The sequence below is a fragment of the Salminus brasiliensis genome, chromosome 11, assembly GCF_030463535.1.
Source record: "Salminus brasiliensis chromosome 11, fSalBra1.hap2, whole genome shotgun sequence".
NCBI classification, from domain to species: domain Eukaryota; kingdom Metazoa; phylum Chordata; class Actinopteri; order Characiformes; family Bryconidae; genus Salminus; species Salminus brasiliensis.
Genome location: NC_132888.1, coordinates 39,051,415 through 39,073,171, shown reverse-complemented (window position 1 = coordinate 39,073,171; position 21,757 = coordinate 39,051,415). Strand labels below are relative to the sequence as shown.

The 21,757-nt window shown below is 47.5% G+C and overlaps 1 protein-coding gene across 2 annotated transcripts in view; it reads left to right on the top strand.

The window, feature by feature from the left end:
* igsf11 (immunoglobulin superfamily member 11) overlaps positions 1-21,757 on the top strand; it is a 111,468-nt gene that overhangs the window by 73,312 nt on the left and 16,399 nt on the right. Inside the window, exons 1-2 of one of the 2 annotated variants that reach the window (XM_072690824.1) lie at positions 6,916-6,973; positions 21,158-21,321. In XM_072690824.1, coding sequence (XP_072546925.1) covers positions 6,958-6,973; positions 21,158-21,321 — 180 coding nt within the window. In that variant the 5' untranslated portion in view covers positions 6,916-6,957. Of the gene's footprint in view, positions 1-6,915; positions 6,974-21,157; positions 21,322-21,757 lie in introns of those variants that run through there. The other variant, XM_072690821.1, reaches the window with a different exon arrangement.

Below are 21,757 nucleotides of genomic sequence, written 5' to 3'. Positions count from 1 at the left end.
GCTGAATAATTTGTAGTAGACACCAGATTATTCTTAATAGATACTAATAAATCATAGTAGATCCTGATTTATTCGTAGTACTTAATGAATAACAGGTCTTAAAACCAACTGTTCAGTAATAACTGGAAGAGTTAGCAGTTATGGGATAGAAGAACTTCCTTTTAGTCTCCTATGTCAAAACAAGCTCAACACCCCCGTCTTCCCCCCGGGTTCATCTCTCTTTCTGCAGTCTGCTTATCTCAGCATGTTCTCTTGCATTGTTTTGAAAAAAGTCAGCTTGCCCTTTGAGCAGAACTCCTGCTCTTCTCCTCTTCCAAACCTTAAAGCTATAGATTGGGGGGAAATCAAGTCTGCACAGCCTTTTAGCCTACCTCAGTGGTTGCGCATCAGGCACGATGGTTTGTGGCGAATAGCTAAGGTAAGGATCCAGGAATGAAAGCTTATACTTCACCAATTAGCATCATGCAAACATGCAAACGCCTACATACTTGCCTCAAACCATGTCAAGAAATGTCTCATTCGTCCAAGTTAGTCGACATACAGTGTCCATCAGGGATTACTGAAAAATTACTGAAAAGCTCCACACGGAATGAGGAGAGTGTGATGATTTAGGCCTGTAGTTAGCACCATGCTAATTATTCACTGCATTCTACAAAACAGATGCACTTTTTAAAATGTCATATATATATATATATATATATATATATATATATATATATATATATATATATATATAATTTAATATTTAAAAATACATATATTATCCTTTGTATTTAAACATGGGGCTGCTACTTACAATAAAGTGTGACGGGGTGGTAAATTTAATCCTAAAACGACAACAATTCTTTATAAGATCAAGCTCCTAAACAAAAAAAAAAAAAAATATATATATATATATATATATATATATATATATATATATATATATATATATATAAATTCTCTCTCTATATATATATATATATAAATATATACATTGGGGTGGGCAGTGTGGCAGTCTGTGTTATATTATGATTTTTCTTTTTCTTTTTTTCTTTTGCTTTTCTGCTTTGTTTTTGTTTTATTAGCTTTTTTTCAGTCTTTCATATTAGCTTTTTTAGATTTTTGCTGCCTAATACATAAATTATTCATTTCAGTTAGATCTGCCCAATATTCTGGTGTATTTTGCTGCAATATTGGGATAGAGTGCAGTATTAATTACAAGACATGTTGGATCATTGCCTTCTGTTGAGCTTTGCTGAAAAGTCCTGTATTTTTTTATTTTTGTCCTAATTTGTTTTCTATATTCTATATTTACTATATTTCAATATCACAATATATATCGCAGAAATAAATATTGCAGTGTTATTATTTTTTCCAATATCATGGAGCCCTAATTACTTTGCACAATAAATATTGCCCATCGTAAAAAAATAAAAAAAATTAAAGCAATAGCACATTATTTGTAGACAAAACAAGCAAGTGTGACGGGGTGGTTAATCAAAACCGGGGACGTACACAAACCGAATTTCTTTAAAAATATTTTTAAATCCTGAAAATAAAAAATAATAAATAAATAATTAATAATAATAATAATAATAATAGGCTTTAAGCTTTGGGAACACTTTGGCAATCTAACGGGACGCAAATGAAACCCGTTTATAGAATTTTATGGACTTTATGGACTACATCAGACTCTTGCTATTGCTAAACTGAAATAGCAATCTCCAGCCAAAATCAGATCAGCTAAATTTAGAGCAATGGGGGAGGGGAGGGTGCGGAGGGAGGGGGTTTGGTTAAATTTGGAACCGTTCCCATGTCCTCCATGCTCAGACCTCCCGCTGCGTCTGTGTTGGAGATAAAGCTCTCGCTCTTCACCTCTCTGGGCTTATCAGATGCCTGGCTAAACGGTGTGATCTCATAATCCATGCAATCTATGATCCACATTCGCCTGACAATGCCACCCTCTCACCTGACGAGCCGCGGTGATAATCCACGGTGTCAGTGTGTCACGCTCCTGTGCTCTTTTCCCTCCGCCTGCGCTTTTCCGGTTAATCCGAAGAGTTGTCGGACTCGTTCCCGTCATTCCCAGAGACCAGAGACCCGCTCCGGGGTTTCTTCGGCCTACAAACGCTTAGAAATCCAGCCCTACCGCTTACTGGACGCACCTTCCCTGCTGCTGAAGAAGGTGGGGGGGTCTCCTTCAGGTCTGAGGGTTCTGGTGGGCGGCCCTCTCTCGGCTGGTTTGGTGCGGTACCCTGTTCTAACCTAATGGGTTTGATGATGGGGGTTTGATGATGGGGGTTCGAGGCCTCCATGTTTGGAGGTCTTCATGGTCTTACGTGCCCATTTCCACACTGTGCCACACTGTGCGCTCTGCACTGGTCACTTTCTGACCACAGGGCCCCTCCAGCGCATCTCCTCTCGAAAATGCAGTGCAGGAGAGAGGAAGCGTGTCTAGGCAGGCCCCCCATGGGGTTACCGACACACCTCTGTGATGTGGAATCGGGTGCCTCGGATTGTGACATCTTTCCACCTGTTTTCCTTCCTGCTCGGAATTCGTGGGCGAATTCTTTGCAAATTGATTTCTTCTCACCCCCCCCCCCCATCCCCCCCACCAAACCCCCCGAAACGTGTCAAAACAATGGCGTCTCATGTCACCGCCGCTCCGACGCCGATACCCGAGCAGCCGCCCCGCTCGTCAGCCGAGGATATCAGCGATCGCTTCAGCTCTGGAGACAGAAATAGCATAGTGAGCAGCGGGCGGCGGGCGGGAGTAGGGTAATTACGGCATGAATATGCCCATTCTAGCCCTCTCTCGCCCGGAGAGAGAGAGAGAGAGAGAGAGAGAGAGAGAGAGAGAGAGAGGGAGAGGAATCAGGATGAGGCGAGGGGGCTGAATAGCTCGTCTGATTACGGAGGACAGGATGGAGGGATCAGAGACTGGATGAAAGACAAAAAGCACCCCCTTGTGTACTGGAGGGGGGGAGGGGTTGTTTGGGGGGGGGGGGGCGGGGATTGGGTGATGTCAGAGGTGGTAAAGACTGAGTGTTGAAGCTGCTCCACTGAGCTGCAGTGAGCTGCTAATCCATCCTTATCAAAGCGAGGCAGTGGAGATGGAGGGAGGGGGGGACCCCCAAAACATTAAAGCCAGACCCTTAGATGTCGACGGAGCGAGTACTGAGGGGAAGAGGAGGAGGAGGAGGAGGAAGAGGAAGAGGAGGGGGAACAGGGAGGCCACAGGGAGAGCTTCACGTGTGTTAGAAGATCTGAACGCATTTCAGATTAACTCCATTCTCCGTAGAGGGCCGTAGAGCGCTGGCCACTTTATTAGAAACACCTGTCTTGGGCTTTCTGGACACTTTATTAGAAACACCTGTCTTTTTCCTTCAGGCCACTTTATTGGAAACACCTACTGTCTTTGTCTATCTGGCCACTTTATTAGAAACACCTCCTGTTGTTTTTCTTCTGGACACTTTATTGGAAACACCTTCTGTCTTGTGCTTTCTGGCCACTTTATTAGAAACACCTGTTGTTTTCCTTCAGGCCACTTTATTGGAAACACCTACTGTCTTTGTCTATCTGGCCACTTTATTAGAAACACCTACTGTTGTTTTTCTTCTGGACACTTTATTGGAAACACCTACTGTCATGGGCTTATTGGCCACTTGATTAGAAACACCTACTGTCTTGTGCTTTCTGGCCACTTTATTGGAAACCCCTTCTGTCTTGTGCTTTCTGGCCACTTTATTGGAAACCCCTTCTGTCTTGTGCTTTTTGGCCACTTTATTGGAAACCCCTACTGTCCTGTGCTTCCACTGTCTGATCACTGATGGACAGAGGGGGGTTAACACCAAGTGTACCTAAGGTGTAGCTATAAGAGAGGGGTTTCTGATAAAGTGGCCGGTGAGTGTAAATATCACTAGAGGCTGAATGCTACCAATGAAACGCTAACGACAGGAGCTAGCGATGTAATGATGGGTTAAGGAGGTCCATGAGGGACACACGGAGGTCCATGAGGGACACACGGAGACCGGCTCTCGGCTGTCCAACCGGATCAGTCCTAGAAAGCAGTACGGCTAGAGAGCGAGCGCGGTCCCGCAGGACATTAGCATAACTCATTCGGTATGTACACACCGTACTTCATTTTGCGTCCTCATATGCCAAGCTCATGCATATTTATGGGGGGATAATGACTGTGAGGCCGCGAGAGCGCCTCTCGCTTCTTGAGTGAAAAAAGTGCTGAATTGATCAGAATTACACATCGTTACGACGGCCATGATGATGGGAAAGGACAGGCCAAGCGACTGCAGCCAGAGCCGAGTGAGATCCCGCCTCGAGTCGGAGGAACATTTGCCTCTAAACTTCTTTATGGATGCAACAGCTACGGTGTGAACGCCGGAGACCCGGAGCTTCCTAGATAGAACTGGAAGCACAAGACAGTAGGGGTTTCTAATAAAGTGGCCAGTGACAAGATAGTAGGTGTTTCTAATAAAGTGGCCAGTGAGGAAGCACAAGACAGTAAGTGTTTCTAATAATATGACCGGACAGCAAAAGATAGTAGGTGTTTCTAATAAAGTGGCCAGTGACAAGATAGTAGGTGTTTCTAATAAAGTGGCCAGTGAGTGAAAGCACAGGGTAGTAGGTGGTTCTAATAAAGTGGCCAGTGAGTGGAAGCACAGGGTAGTAGGTGTTCCTAATAAAGTGGCCAGTGACAAGATAGTAGGTGTTTCTAATAAAGTGGCCAGTGAGGAAGCACAAGACAGTAAGTGTTTCTAATAAAGTGGCCAGTGAGTGGAAGCACAGGCTAGTAGGTGTTTCTAATAAAGTGGCCAGTGAGTGGAAGCACAGGCTAGTAGGTGTTTCTAATAAAGTGGCCAGTGAGTGGAAGCACAGGCTAGTAGGTGTTTCTAATAAAGTGGCCAGTGAGTGGAAGCACAGGCTAGTAGTAGATGTTTCTAATAAAGTGGCCAGTGAGTGGAAGCACAGGCTAGTAGTAGATGTTTCTAATAAAGTGGCCAGTGAGTGGAAGCACAGGCTAGTAGTAGATGTTTCTAATAAAGTGGCCAGTGAGTGGAAGCACAGGCTAGTAGTAGATGTTTCTAATAAAGTGGCCAGTGAGTGGAAGCACAGGCTAGTAGGTGTTTCTAATAAAGTGGCCAGTGAGTGGAAGCACAGGCTAGTAGGTGTTTCTATTAGACAGTAGGCTTGAAGGAAATGAGCGATTTGCGCGGCTCTTCATTAGCCCGCATCTCTGCCGCTTTTGGTGTGAGCGAGGCTGAGCTGCATCTCCACAGATGTTCCTGAGGGTATTGACAGAGGAACGCAAGCGAGAAATTGGGGCCCCGAGCAATTGCAGCGTTTTCATTCAAAGCCTATAAAGCGCATTGATTGCATGTTATATGAACCCGAGCTCGTACGGCTTGGTGACGACACGTGCGGCGAACGTGAGGCAGCTTTGGAGCCGGGAGGCGCTACTGCGAGGTTTAGCCGGGGTTTCGGCTCAGATTGGACCACAAGGGAATCGGTGCGTGCTAAAATACGGTACGCGGGCCGGACGTCCCTGGACCTAGCCTGGACAAGAACCTACACCCTTCATTCGTTTACTCCACCGCCCCCAAAACTACCCACCCTCCACTTTCATCCACGATTGCTCGCTCGCTGCCTCCCTCCCTCCCTCCGTCATGCTTTGATGCGCTCGGGTTGCGGCGTGACTTGTCTCAATCAATAGCCCTTTTATCCAGTGTGTCGCTGCTCGACAGCTGCCATCGATCTGGCTCGCTTCAGGGGCCGATCCGGGCCCCCCGCTGGGCAAGGAGGGGAGGTGGGCCGAAGCTTGAATGATGGGCCTCGATGCTTCAATGGTTTCCAGAGCCGCTTAAATGGGCGCTGGTCATGTTCTCATTGTTCGTGATGAATAACGGGGTTGGGCACCCCGGTCAAACCCCCGGTCAAACCCCCGGTCAAACCCCCGGTCACTGTGTTATTCCTGTTTTAGAGTGAAATGTAGGAAAGTAATCATGCAAAAGTTTGGGTACACCACGAGACACAAGCTCTCCAATACCTCTTACCAAGACCTTCAAATCTGGTCGCAGCAATCGGCAGCCATGGGCTCCTCTAAGCAGCTGCCGAACATGCTGATGTGGGGCTTACATGGGTGGAAATGTGGGCTACGTGGGTTCCAGGTGGGTTCCCAACATTGCAGCCCACCTTATGGGTCTAATGTAGTCGCCCCTGTAGGCTCCAAGTGCAGTGCAGCATTAGGCCCCATCGCTGACCCTGGTGAAACCCTGGCAGGCGACCGTACATGGGGTCAACGTGGAACCCACGGACGAAACCTTCTGGTACCCAGTTGGGCAACCCATATAGGCCTGAGCGAGCACACCAGTCAGTTGTCGCAGAGGGCGAAACGATCCTCGTGGGCAAAGGTGCGCGATTTGACTGACGATAATAGGGCACTGGGCGAAGGGTGGAGGCATCTCGGAAACCACCAACTATCATGGGACGTCCTAGAGATGCCGTAGAATGGACTTCTCGCACTTTTAGAGCCTCGGTGGTTCCTTGCGGGTCACTGATGCCAGAGGGAAACGACGGCAACTCCTGGGAGCGGCCCAGAGCCGTTGTCCATGTCACGTCGTCCCGCTAGTGGCATCTTAGCCAAGGGTGGGTGTTAGGTAGGTGGTCATAATGTTCTGGTGGACCTTTATTCCAGGTGGCCCAAGGTCAGCAGCCTTTTCAGGAATACTGTGACGTGGGTCGTGGTGCGGTTGGTCTGAGAGACGTACGGAGACGTCCGTGCTGGTGGAGAGGTGGGTGAAGCTCATGCAGGCGCTGGCTGGTGCAGAGCAGCCTGGGGGACTGAGCCGCTCATCCTGGCTAACAATAGGACAATACGCATTAGTGTGAGCAGCCCGATACTTCTGCTGGGAATTACCATATGGAGGAGCTTGCGGAGCCCGGCAGCAAACTCGGCTGCGGATGTTCATTTGTGTGTGTAAGTGTGTGTGTGTGTGTTTAAGTCTGTATGGGTTCGTTTCTGACTTATCAGATGACTATACATGAGATTTTACCTCTGGCTGTCACCATGGCAACCACCACAGGCATCCCGTGATCTCGGGATGATAGCGCATCGGCGCGTTTTTGTCACCTGCGATTGACGGGTGGGGAATTAGCTCATTCGCTGACGGAGACGCTGCAGTGTAAAGCTCCGGGTCATTGGTGTGGTGCAGAGCTGCTACAGCCTTCTCTGGTCTTCTCTCGCTCGCTCGCTCTCTCTCTCTCTCTCTCTCTCGCCCTGTAAGAGCTGGAGAGGGGCAGCGTTCCTTTCAAACAGGCTGGCTGGATTGGCTTGGCTGTGTCCCAAACATCACACTTCTGTGCACCTTTAATGGTAGGGCACTAACCAGTGCACTTCTGCACTTTGCTCACTTACTGCACTAACCAGTGCACTTCTACACTTTACTAGTGCACTAATCAGTGCACTTCTACACGTCCCTCAGTTACTGCACTAATTAGTACACTTCTATACTTCCCTCACTTACTGCACTAACCAGTGCACTTCCACACTTTACTAGTGCACTAATCAGTGCACTTTTACACTTTACTAGTGCACTAACCAGTGCACTTCTACACTTCCCTCAGTTACTGCACTAATTAGTACACTTCTATACTTCCCTCACTTACTGCACTAACCAGTGCACTTCCACACTTTACTAGTGCACTAATCAGTGCACTTTTACACTTTACTAGTGCACTAACCAGTGCACTTCTACGCTTCCCTCACTTACTGCACTAATCAGTGCACTTTTACACTTTACTAGTGCACTAACCAGTGCACTTCTACACTTCCCTTACTTACTGCACTAACCAGCGCACCTCTGATGGTAGGGCACTAATGGCCACTTTGTGCACTTTGGAGTGTGGAAGTGTGCAGATTTGGGTGCAGTCTTTGTGTTTACTGTAAGAGGAAGGGATGGGGGATCCCTCATCAGACACTTCCAGTTTTGTTTCCCATAATTCCCCACAATTCCCTGACTGTTTCCATAGCTTCACTGGCAAACTTTCGTACTATTAACTCTCGTAAACCTCCGCTCGGAACATCCGGACGCTGAAGTGCGGGGATGTCTCAGCGAACAGATCCACATGAGCCTCAAATTAAAGCTATTCATCAATGCTCCCAAGTTTCATTGTCCTGCACAGTCCGGCTGCCACGGCCTGTCGGACGTCGGGGGTCAACGGAATAACCTGGCTCGTGTTTTTTTTTTTTTTTTTTGCTGAAGTGCGGAGGCCGGCATTTTGCTGAACACTGTGAGGAAGCGCTCCAGAAGTCGGCTTTCTGCTGAACAAAAAGTATAAATAAAAAAAAGACCAGCGCGTACAGCGGAGCGAGAGACTGCTGAGGCAGCGCTAGGCCTGCAGGACGCCATATGTACTGATGGCTCGGCGCGAGAGAGAGCGAGAGGAGGATACCCGGGGGCAAGGCAAAGCGAAGGTATTTTTTTGCGCAAAGTAATTGAATTGAGGTTTCCATTATGAATTAGCATGAGGAGCTAATTCCCTTATGAATTATTTAGCGGTTAGGACCTGTTCTTCTTCTCGTGTGGACGATTAGCCGAGACTGGCTGATGTTTGGGGCCTAAAGTTAGCTTCTGTAGCTTCTTTAGAGCTGGGAGGCCCATATTTTGGTCACTCGAGGGCACACGGTTCAGGTCAAGTAGGCCTAAGTTTGAAGACCATGGCAGGGTATGTATGTTTGTGAGGGTGGGAGGAGTTAAAAGGCCTCTATGCTAAACCATGCAGCTATGCTAATGAGCTAAATCAGCTCCTGTCAGTTCAACCCATGACTCTCATTTGGTCCACATATCTTACTTAAAGATCAGGGCTGTGACTGAAGTGGCTCCCTCTTCACGATTTAGGGCACTAATGAGTGTGTTAGGGTAATTCAAGCCACGACAATCCCCCACAATGCCCTTGTAATTTACAGTAAACATTTTAGAGCCAATGATGTTTGCTAATATGAGCGTATGAGGATGAGGAAGTGTCCGAAGTTTCTTATCCGGACTCATTTGCGTCTACTTAGTTAACGAAATCGGCCCTCCCTGCATAGCCCAGTACTATCGAGGGGGTAGGGATCCATTTCAGTCGCAGCCCAGGTGTGGCAGTGAGGAGGCGGAGCTTAAAGAGAGGTGTCAAGGACGTATGGTCATCTTTAGCATGGTGCTAATCCAGTCTGTAATACCGTCCACTCATTTATGTGCAAGTCATGCCCTTTGGCGCCCCCGATGTCAGGAATGCGTCACCCAACCGTTGGTATTTCCAGTGGAATTCCAGAGGGTCAGAAGTTCAGGCTGCTGGAATCTTTAGGGGATCATAGGTGGGGTGCTAGCATACATGCTAAGTACATCAGCTAGCTAGCATTGCATTACCAAACTCTGCAATAGTGCTTGGTGACCCCATCCCCACCTAGAAGGGTCAAGACCTAGCTCAAAAATCCACCCATTGCTGTGACCTTTAGATTACAGCCCTGCTTTGGAGATGGCAGATGCAGGTTGTTGTGTTGGATCATGGGTAGCGGGGGTCTGCTAGCCGGCAGATTTGCTAATTGATATAAAATGATCACTGGAGGGTCAGTGTCCAGCACGGTGTGGAATCATCAGTTTCATTGCAGGAGGGACAATGTCCAGGTACATTTAGGACCATGAGTTCCAGTACTGGAGGGTCAGTGTCCAGGTATATTTGGGATCTGGATGGTCAGTGTTTAGGTACATTTAGGATCACCAGTTCTGGTACTGGAGGGTTAGTGTCCAGCACAGTTTGGGGGTCGTTGGTTCCAGTACTAGAGGGTCAATGTCCAAATACATTTTGGGATTGTCAGTTCCAGTACTAGAGGGTCAGTGTCCAGCACATTTTGGGATTCTTAGAGGGTCAGTGTCCCGCACGTTTAGGGATTGTTAGTTTCAGTACTAGAGAGTCATTGTCCAGCACATTTTGGGGGGTCGTCAGTTCCAGTTACTAGAGGGTCAGTGTCCAGCACATTTTGAGATTGTCAGTTCCAGTACTAGAGGGTCAGTGTCCAGCACATTTTGGGATTGTTAGAGGGTCAGTGTCCAGCACATTTTGGGGGGTCGTCAGTTCCAGTTACTAGAGGGTCAGTGTCCAGCAGTTTGACGATTTTTGATGAGGCATGTTTACGCAGGGAAATCATTGATCTCTGGCCCTCCAAGCCTGGATCTGATTATGCCTGGGGCTCACTGATGACCCCTGGAGTTCCAGTGCGGCACCAAAGAAGCAAACTTCAGACGTGAATGATGCCTCCTTGCTCCTCGCTGGGGATTTCTGCCACCAGCCAGCCAGCGAGGGAAGGTTCCTTGTCGACAGGCGGGGGGCGGAGGTGCCGTGAGCGAGGGGCTATTTTTACCCTGACAATATGGGTCGCCGGCCAAGTGTTGCGGGGTAACATGCCAGATCCACCCAGGTAGTTGCCAGGGAAAGGCCAGGAAACTGCCAAGAGCACAACAGGGCTGGGATCAGACGAGCTTTTCAAAGCTTGTGCTTCTGGAGCTGATCAAAGGAGCCGGGCGTCAGGTTTCTCCTGAACACAACACTTCAGGAGGAGCATAAAAAATGGTTTTCATGTCCTTAGTAAATAAAACATAAGGATTTCAGTTACAAGCTGTTTTTCCACTGATGGGTTTTGCTGATCCAAAGACAAGCTGAAGTAGCACCGAGTAGAGCGATCCAGCCACACTGTCCAGGTCCTTAAGCTCCTTAACAGTCAGAAACTGACCCTGGTCCTACCAGGTAGGAGTTTCTGACAGTATATAGCCCAGGTCAATCTGTGGTCCGATCACAATCTCGAACATTGCGAACATCTTAGCATTTCACAGTACACACTGGTTCACTACCTTTTACATTTCCCAATACACACTGGTTCACTTTCTTTTCGTTTCTCAATACACACTGGTTCACTTCCTTTTACCTTTACCAATACACACTGGTTCACTTCCTTCTCATTTCCCAATACACACTGGTTCACTTCCTTTTACATTTCCCAATACACACTGGTTCACTTTCTTTTCGTTTCTCAATACACACTGGTTCACTTCCTTCTCATTTCCCAATACACACTGGATCACTTCCTTTTACCTTTACCAATACACACGAGTTCACTTCCTTTTACTTTCCCAATACACACTGCTTAAATTCCTTTCCATTTCCCAATACACACTGGTTCACTTCCTTTCCGTTTCCCAATACACATTGGTTCACTTCCTTTTACATTCCCAATACACACTGGTTCACTTCCTTTCCATTTTCAAATACACACCGGTTAACTTCCTTTTTGTTTCCCAATACACACTGGTTAACTTCCTTTTCGTTTCCCAATACACACCTGTTCACTTCCTTTTTTGTTTCCCAATACACACTGGTTCACTTCCTTTTCGTTTCCCAATACACACCGGTTCACTTCCTTTTCGTTTCCCAATACACACTGGTTAACTTCCTTTTTGTTTCCCAATACACACTGGTTCAGGTGACTGGCCAGTCAGATGAGGCTTTGGCCCGAGGCTCTGTTGGGACACTGCGGGCAAGAGCAAGGTTTGGCCTTGGGAGCGCTACATTACCCTGCTGGGGGAAGAGCTTTACCTGCAGGCAGTCCCGCAAACCTGCTGAGGGAAGCACAGCAGGAGATGCACACCGCTCCTGGAGCAGCTTCGGCTCTCGAGCGCCCAGACGACAAGGCGCTACACTGGTCTAGGACCAGTACATCTAGATATTTTTAACACCCAATGGAAGAAAAACCTTTGGGGCTTGTAAATAAGCTGACTTAGTGCATCACCTGCACTGACGAAGCAGAGCATACAGTAACCTCTGAAGGTTGAAGATGCAGGGCAGCCTTTGGGTTTTGGCTCCGATTCTCAGGCTGGATGAGTGTCACTGTTATCTAGAACGTCCTGCAAAACCTGCTGGCCCATACGGCCCAGAGGTAAACCTGCCTCAGTGCTCTCTTTCCCTTGATTGACAGGGGTCCTCCTGCTTTCTATAATCAGCGATGGTGTAATTCTACTCAGGCAGGGTGTGTCCACATGCTGGAGCTCCTGGAGGAAGCCCAAAGTGCGTGTAAATGAACTGGACTGACAGTTTTATGGTCACACGCCAACGTTACGGCCTGTTTTTGGAGTCGATGGGGCGCTCAAGTTACGACCTCGTCCGTCACCCTACGCTGCTCGACTTCCCTTCCGAAGCTGCAGAGGAAATATAGAAGCAGGGACGTTTGCCAGTTACGCTCTTTGAGATCTCACATTGTCATTCCTGTTGTCACAGTTAGCATGTGTGGCTAAAATACGAGGGGTCTTAGCGGGGGGGGGGGTCTTATGGTATTGCTGAGGTGTTGCTATGATATTTGTGGTAAAATGTTGGAGCCTATTAGATTGGACATTTTGTCCAAAAGCTCACCCAACAGAGTGGTGTTCACATACCTCTATCCGAAATATGGGGTGGCAAATCTTTTGTCCAAGAGCTCATCCAGTACATTTGGCAAATAGAGCTGTGTCTACAAACTTTTGGCTAAGATGTAGGGTGCATAAACATTTGCTCAAAATATTTTTGAGGCAGAAGCTCATCCAATACATTCAGCTAACAGAGTGATGTCCACATACTTTTGTCCAAAATATGGGGTGGCAAATCTTTTGTCCAAGAGCTCATCCAGTACATTTGGCTAATAGAGCTGTGTCTACAAACTTTTGGCTAAGATGTAGGGTGCATAAAGCTTGAAAGAGGTTCATCCAATACGTTTGACTAATAAACCTGCGTCCACAAACCTTTGCCCTAAAATGTGGGGTCCAAGAAACGCTTGGCCAAATGCTCATCCAGTACGTTGGGCTAATAAACCAGCGTCCACAAACTTTTGGCCCAAAATGTGGGGTGCTGCCAATTGCTCATATGAGAGCCAGCACTTTCTGCCAATGTCGGCCCAACAGCAACACCCGTCCATATGGATATACCATCGCTACCTTAAAGGCGTAGATTGTACATTTGTAACCTGTGCTGATTGTCAATCATAAGGATCTGAGCCACTTCAAAGACAAGGACTTCAAAGGAGGACAGGAGGGTAGACGTCTGGGTCAGAGCGTCTCCTGAAACAGCTCCAGGTGTTGCAGTATAGGACAACCGGTGAACTGGTGACCTCCACTGAGACCCCACCCCACAACTTACAGGGCTTCGAGGGCCTGCCGCTAACGCCTTCACTGAGTCCATGCCTCAATGTTAGCCGTGTGGCTAATGCTATGGCTAATCATTGTCAGATATAGAGAGTCATACGGGGTTAGCACCATGCTAATTGGTCTTGACTGACATGGGGGGATTGGTGTACTTTAGCTAGCCTTTTGCGGCTGAGCTAATTAGCATTGCTCTGGCGGGTGGGTGATGTAGCTGAAGGCGGAGGTCTTTTTAAACCCACGTTGTTTGCGTGTTACGTCCAGTTTGGGCCTCTCGTGCTGTCAGCGCTTGAACATGTTCCTGTGCACATAAGCAGCCCTGTAACGGCGATGAAGTGGCCGTGAGTGCTTTTCTATGTTCGGCTTCTCTTTTTCGGGACTGCGCTTCACTTCAGAGCGAGGGTCTTTGAGACGGGTGTTGGCTCAATGTTTGACTGTGGTTCTGTACAGTTGCACGAAAAAAGTGGGGTGAAGGATACTGTATGGTAGCAGCCGATATCTCATTCACTTCCTGTTCACTTCCCAATACACACTGGTTCACTTTCTGTTCACTTCCCAATACACACTGGTTTATGTTCTTATCATTTCCCAGTACACACTGGTTCACTTCCTTTTTGTTCTCCAATACACACTGGTTCACTTCCTTTTTGTTCTCCAATACACACTGGTTCACTTTCTTATCATTTCCCAATACACACTGGTTCACTTCTTGTTCACTTCCCAATACACACTGGTTCCCTTCCTTTTTGTTCTCCAATAAACACTGGTTCACTTTCTTATCATTTCCCAATACACACTGGTTCACTTCTTGTTCACTTCCCAATACACACTGGTTCCCTTCCTTTTTATTTCCCAATACACACTGGTTCCCTTCCTTTTTATTTCCCAATACACACTGGTTTACTTTCTTATCATTTCCCAATACACACTGGTTCACTTCTTGTTCACTTCCCAATACACACTGGTTCCCTTCCTTTTTATTTCCCAATACACACTGGTTTACTTTCTTATAATTTCCCAATACACACTGGTTCACATCTTTTTTGTTTCCCAGTACACACTGGTTCACTTCCTGTTCACTTCCCAATACACACTGGTTCACTTTCTTATCATTCCCAATACACACTGGTTCACTTTCTTATCATTCCCAATACACACTGGTTCACTTCCTGTTCACTTCCCAATACACACTGGTTCACACTGGTTTTAGCTTTTAGCAATTAGCAAACAAGTCAGTGTAAAAGTCCATTTAACCTGTTAAGTGTTTAAGGTATGAGTGTGCTTATGTGTGTGTGTGTGTGTGTGTGTGTGTGTATGCTGGGTTTTTATTAGTGTATTTATGAATGTGTTGTATGTGTGCTTGTGGGCCTGTGGATGTGTGCTTATATATATATATGCGTGTGTGTGTGTGTGTGTGTGTGTGTGTGTGGGTTGAGCCATCTGTCTGCAGGGGTTTAGTTGTCTTCAGTGCTGCTGATAATCCCTCCATCAGCAGAGCCACTGGCCTACTTTAACTTTCTGCACACTCACCCGTCACTGCGTCCACTCGTTTGACCGAGCCATGCAGTGTTTCCCAGCATGCACCGTTTCACTCCACAATACACACCGGTTGAGGTTCCTTTCACTTCCCAGTACACACCGGTTCATTTCCCAGTACACACTGGTTCACTTGGCTTTACAGGCTTTCAATGATGATGTGGTGTCAGTAATGTGTGTGTGTGTGTGTGTGTGTGTGTGTGCATGAGTGTTAGTGTATGCGTCTTTGGGTTGTGTGTGTGTGTGTGTGTGTGTGTGTGTGCATGAGTGTTAGTGTATGCGTCTTTGGGTTGTGTGTGTGTGTGTGTGTGTGTGCATGAGTGTTAGTGTATGCGTCTTTGAGTTGTGTGTGTGTTTGTGTGTGTGTGTGTGTGTGTGTGTGCTCTCCTTAAACAGCATTAAGCTGCTTTATGGAGCAGCATGTGGATCACAGGACCCTGTGTGTGTTTGTAGGTGTCTGGGCCAAAGTGCGACCGTGTTGGGGACGAGCTGTGTTGTGCCATGGGGATTAGCGCCTGTGTGTGTGTTTGTGTGTGTGTGTGTGTGTGTGTGTGTGTGTGTGTGCAGTGCATCCAGGACACAGTTCTCTGATCCAGCTGAAGTTTAACAGGTGAAAGTTTGAGATGTTAGACCAGCACTGACTGAAGCTTCCCAGACGGACAGTTGTCCAGAGTCTTTTGGGAGCGTCTCCGAGGCTGGAGGGAGGCTCCCGGGGCGACTCAGCAGTGGGGAGGACCTCCCGACCTCCGACCGCAGACAGGCTGACAGGTGCTGGGGGCTCGTTGATGCGGCAGGTTGAGGTTTTGCTAAGTGGTTGCTAAGGCATTGCTAGGTGGCTTCTAAGGTGTTGCTAGACAGCTTGTAAAGTTTTGCTTTTTTCTGAGTTGGTTGCTAATGTTTTGTTAGGTGGTTGCTAAGATGTTGCTAGGCAGTTTCCAAGGTGTTCCTATGGTATTGGAGTTGCTTGGTCAGATTTTGTTAGGTGGTTGATAGGTGGTTGCTAAGGTGTTGCTAGGCAGCTTCTAAGGTGTTGTTAGATGGTTGTTAAGGTGTTGCTATGCAGCCTCCTAGGTGTTCCTATGGTATTGGAGTTGCTTGCTGAGGTTTTTCTAAGTGGTTGCTAAGGCATTGCTAGGTGGCTTCTAAGGTGTTGCTAGGCAGCTTGTAAAGTTTTGCTTTGGTATAGGAGTTGGTTGCTAATGTGGTTGCTAAGATGTTGTTAGGCAGTTTCCAAGGTGTTTCCATGGTATTGGAGTTGCTTGCTCAGATTTTGTTAGGTGGTTGCTAGGTGGTTGCTAAGGTGTTGCTATGTGTTGGCTAAGGCATTGCTAGGTGGCTTCTAAGGTGTTGCTGTGGTATAAGAGTTGGTTGTTGAGGTTTTGCTAGACGATTGCTACGGTGTTGCTAGGTGGTTGTTAAGGTGTTGCTAGGCAGCTTGTAAAGTTTTGATTTGGTATAAGGTGTTCTTAGGGTATTGGAGTTGCTTGCTGAGGTTATTCTAGGTGATTGCTAAGGTGTTGGTAGGTGGTTGCTAAGGTATTGCTTGGTGGCTTCTATGGTTTTGCCTCCCATAGTAACGTGTGTGAGTGTGTGTGGTGCTTGTAGCCCACTGTGCCATAAATGTTTTCTGAATGGGAGGCTGGTTGGGCCTCCAGTAGTCTTCGGATGATCACGAGGCCCCTCGCTTGGTATCCTCTGCAAATGCCATTGTTTGGCAAACACACACGTGTACAGGACCCGAGAGAGGCCAGGCTATGACGGAGACGCTTGTTTACGTGTGAAATATTAAACAGTGCTTTGATTGTGTTGCCCCCCGAGACCGCCTGGGAGAGAACCAGCCTTCGACTGTGCTCTTTTAGTCAGCAACTTTGTGTGAGAGTGTGAGTGTGTGTGAGTGTGTGTGAGTGTGTGTGAGTGTGTGTGAGTGTGTGTGTGAGTGTGTGTGAGTGTGTGTGTGAGTGTGTGAAAGAGTGTGTGAGTGTGTAAGAGTGTGTGAGTGTGTAAGAGTGTGTGAGTGTGATGGTTTTATGTAAGGCTTTCTTTTCCTGAATACTACAATACTGAGTTTGTGTGATTGCCTTCTTTTGGGCAGAAGTCCTGGCACCAACTGACCAACTGATCACCTAAGCAATCACCTAGCAACACATTGGCAACCACCTAGCAAAACCTTATCAATCACCTAGCAAAACCTCAGCAAACAACTCCAATACCATAGCAACATCTTGGAAGCTGCTTTGCAACTTCTTAGCAACCACCTAGCAAAACATTAGCAGCCAACTCCTATACCAAAGCAAATATTTACAAGCTGCCTAGCAACACCTTAGCAATCGCCTAGCAACACCACCTAGCAAAACCTCAGCAACCAACTCCAATACCATAGCAGCACCATAGAAGCTGCCTAGCAATACCTCAACAACCATCAGGCAACACCTTAGCAACCAACTCCTATACCATAGCAATACATTGGAATCTGCTTAGCAACATCTTAGCAACCACCTAGCAAAACATTATCAGCCAACTCCTATACCAAAGCAAAACTTTACAAGCTGCCTAGCAACACCTTAACAACCACCAAGCAAAACCCTAGCAGTCGCCTAGCAAAACCCCAGAAACCATCTCCTATACCATAGCAACACCTTAAAAGCCACCTGGCAACACCTTAGCAACCACCTAGCAAGACCCTAGTAATCACCTAGCAAAACCCCAGAAACCATCTCCTACACCATACCAACACCTCAGAAGCTGCCTAGCAATACCTCAACAACCATCTAGCAACACCTTAGCAACCAACTCCTATACCACAGCAGCACCTTAGAAGCTGTCTGGCAACACCTTAGCAACCACCAAGTAAAACCTCAGCAACCAACTCCTATACGTTTCAAACTGCCTAGCAACACCTTAGCAACCACATAGCAACACCATAGCAACAATAAGACAAGCAGGAAGGAGAGATAAAGCAGGGTAGAGAGAGGTGGAGAGTTCGAGGGAGAGGAAAAGAGAGGTAGTCCCTCAGAAGAAGCGGGTGACTGCACAGGAGAAGCCCCGCCCCCTTTTATTATATTCCTTATACTGTCCATAGACACACTCTCTCTCTCTCTCTCTCTCTCTCTCTCCCCCCCTCGCTCGCTCTCTGTCTCTGGGGTGGTCTCCTCTCCTGCATGAATAAGTATAACAGTTGACACCGTTCTCCTCTCTGAGCGGAGACAACCGAGGCGTGTCCCGTAGCCCCACGGCCCAACCCCCACCCCCACAGCCCCCAGGCCTCTCCCCCAAACGCCCAAGGTGACTTTTCCAATTAGCATCAAAAGCAGGCGAGGTGTGTTCTCCGCCGCCGAGGAGGAGGAGGTGGAGAGGTGGAGGTGGGGGTGGAGGGGTTTAATGAACAGCTAAATAAATAACAGCAGCACTGTTCACTCAGGCGTGCCCTGGGCCACGGCAGGTTCTCCGGTACGAAGGGGGGGGGGGGGCACTGGCGCTCTGATTAGCGTGCTAATGCGAGCATGCTAGCATTTTACTCCGTGCTCTAACATAGATCCGAACAAGCTCTGCTCTGATTGGCTGCCCTGGTGTTGCCCCTCGAATCATCGCTTATAGCGCCAGACTGAATGGGCGGGGCTAAACTTCGGGAGGCTGAATAGAGATATGAGGCCTTTCTTGCTACTAGGAGTGAGCGAAAATATCGATATATCGAAGTATCGCGGTTTTATCGGATTGTGATACGCATCGTGTCGCCAGGTCCTTCCGAATACTCAGCCCTAATCACCAATGCGGCTCGTGTGGCCGATCCATAATCCGTAACACCGCGGATTGTAGACGAGCGGTTAGCTGAGGGGGCGGGCTTCGTCCTGCTGTTGTTGTATTTCAAGTCCCAGCTGTCCGGAGTCCGGAGCGGTTGTTTGTTTGTTGATTGGTTCTGGTCTGTTTACGTGTCCAGGCTCACCTTTAGCCATCCACTCCTTTGCAAACGCCTTTGTACGAAAAGCGACCATCTGAGCGTCTTTTCCAGTCCTCCAGAGTGGGCGGGAACGCTTCAGGCGCCAGCCCGCGGCCTGGCAGGCGATATTCCGGACTTAAGAGGAGCGCTCGGAGCTGTAAGAATCTTAAAAAAAAAAAAACTGGTCCGAGAGGTCAAGGCTGGATCAGGAGTCGTGTAATCTAAAGCTTCTTTAAGATCGGACTAGATTGCTCACATTCATTTTACCCTCGGGAACGACATTTTCATACGTCACGGAAATGTCGGAATCTTCGGAGAATGGGCTTCGGCTTCCTTGTGGGGGTTGTGGGATGGAAACCCTCCCGTCTCCAACACATCAACATTTCAGGAGAGAGAGGATTGTCAGGAAACTCACTTAACTAGTCACAATAACAGATCAACTAAATTGACAAAAGTATTGGGACACCTGCTCGGTCATTTTTTCAAAAAGAGTTGATCCTGCGTTTGTTGGAGTAACTGTCTCTACTGTCCAGGGAATAAGTATTTCCTCTAGATTTTGGAGGCTGAGCATTGCTGTGAGGATTTGATTGGATCATCCCCAACTCAGAATCTATACATATATGTAATTATTTATATATATGTGTGTGTGTGTATGTGTATATATATATATATATATATATATATATATATATACACACACACACACAATTACATATGTATAGATTCTGTCGATTAATATATTAGTAATAATATTATATATAATTATATATAGAAAATACAAGGATGTCTGCAAATAAATTGTATCTAATTGTAACTGAATATATAAATATTTATATATACATTTTATTAATAAATATATATATACTTACTATCTATATACTAATGATATATAATATATATATATATATATATATATAGTATATAAACACACACAATATAAATTCCTAACATTCCTAATATTTATAAGTGCAGTGTATATTGGATGGAGCCTGTTTTTGGATGACTTGCAGTTTCTGGGAATACTGAACGTTAATCCAAGGTGTTAAAAAACAGCGCAAATCCAAGAGAAGCGCCAATGAAGGCAAATTTTGCAGCCAATCTGGTACTGATGCCACCCCAGCTGGTGATCGGAGGCCTCCTCTTGTGCGATTGGCTTGATGGCGGTCACGTGGCGCCGGGAAGCGAGGCGGCAATTCGTCTCCCTCAATTAGCGGCGTGGCGCCTCTCGTTAGAGGGCCTAATTCAATCCGTCCGCCATCTGTATACCTGCTAACAAGGCGGATGCTTGCCGACGTCTAAGAGCAGTGCTTCTCATCGCTGATGCTAAAAATTAGCGGCTCCTAAACGAGCCTGACGGATGAGGTCGGGACGGTTTCTCCTGGACGCACCTTCTCCCCGCTGCTCGCTTGGTTTGAACACATGTCCGGATGCGATTACCTTGACTGCACATGCATCTTGTCGGCGGGGGGAGTAACCCAATTGGTGGCTAATGCGTTTAGCCGGTACTGAAATAGGCCGTGTTCGCGATCTGTGAGCCTCGTTGATTGCGCTTCGCCTCATCACGCCGCCGGTTGTGTATGGGGAGGTTCATCATGCTGATGCTTAGCAGCCCTGCCCGTCTGCGAGATGTACCTGTGATTACGGCAAAGTGGCCGAGACTGGGTTCACCCAACACCCAACCACCTGCCCGAGACTTTGTGTGGACGGAAAACTGCCCAGGCCATTAAAGCCCAGGGCTTTATACCCTACCTCGAACCCACGTTTGGCATTGTGTGCTAGCTACAGGGCTGCTATGATGCTCCTGGTGGTTGCTATGGTGTTCAAAGAAGTGGTAGCAAATGAGTTAATACAGGACTGCTTTGATGTTCCAGGTGGTTGCTATGGTATTTGGAGAAGTGGTAGAAAATGGGTTAATACAGGGCTGTTATGATGCTCCAGGTGGTTGGTATGGTATTCAAAGAAAAGGTAGCTAGGGTGTTACTACATGGCTGCTATGATGCTCCTGGTGGTTGCTATGGTGTTCAAAGAAGTGGTAGCAAATGGGTTAGTACAGGACTGCTTTGATGTTCCAGGTGGTTGCTATGGTGTTCAAAGAAGTGGTAGCAAATGGGTTGATACAGGGCTGTTATGGTTTTCCAGGTGGCTGGTATGGAATTGAAAGAAGTGGTTGCTAGGGTGTTACTACTTGACACTGACAAAAAGGACAAATAGCATTCAGCATAAACTAAAACAATAGCCTAGTGCTATCGCCATGGGGATAGATAGAAAATGCCGAACAGAGGCTCACCATGCTACACCGTTTCTTTGAATACCATAACAACCACCTGGAACATCACAGCAGCAATGTAAAAACACTGTAGCTACCAGCAGAGAAATAGCTGGGCAACCAGTTAGCAACACCCTAGCAACCCTGTAGTAACACCGTAGTGTCCTTTGCTGTTGTACGGTGATTAACCCAGCATTCTCTGTGTGTGTTTGTTCTCTCCTGCAGTGTGTGTGCGCTCCCTAGAGGTGACGGTACGCCAGAGCAGTGTGCAGGTCGCTAGGGGCCAGGCAGCCGTCCTACCCTGCACCTTCACCACCAGCGCTGCCCTCAACAACCTCTACATCATCTGGATGGTCACGCCGCTGGCCAACGCTAACCAGCCAGAGCAGGTAAAGCACCGCCCCATTCACCTGCCACTGAGCTCCACCTAGGTCAACATGTAGGTGTACAGGAAAAGGGCTGTGGAGGTCAAGTTCTGACCACGGGATCACTGCTAGGTCGAGAGCGGGTCCACCATCCAAAAAAACGTCCATAAAAAAGTAGTTCTTTTTGGGACCACTGTAGGATTGACCTACATGATGAAGGATGGGTCAACCCACACGATTGGGACGGATATTCCGGGACAGGGGGGAAGCCTCCATTGAGGCTGAAGGTAGTCCAGGACTAGGCTCAGTCCTTGACTGGGAGCCCGACTGACCATGCATTAACCGATGGGAGGCCTACTGTATGTAGGCTAGCTTTGTCCTGCTGCCTGCCATCAGCAGCCGGAGCCTGAGAGAGCACAGTCGGCCTTGCGGTCGGCCTTGCGGTCGGCCTTGCGGTCGG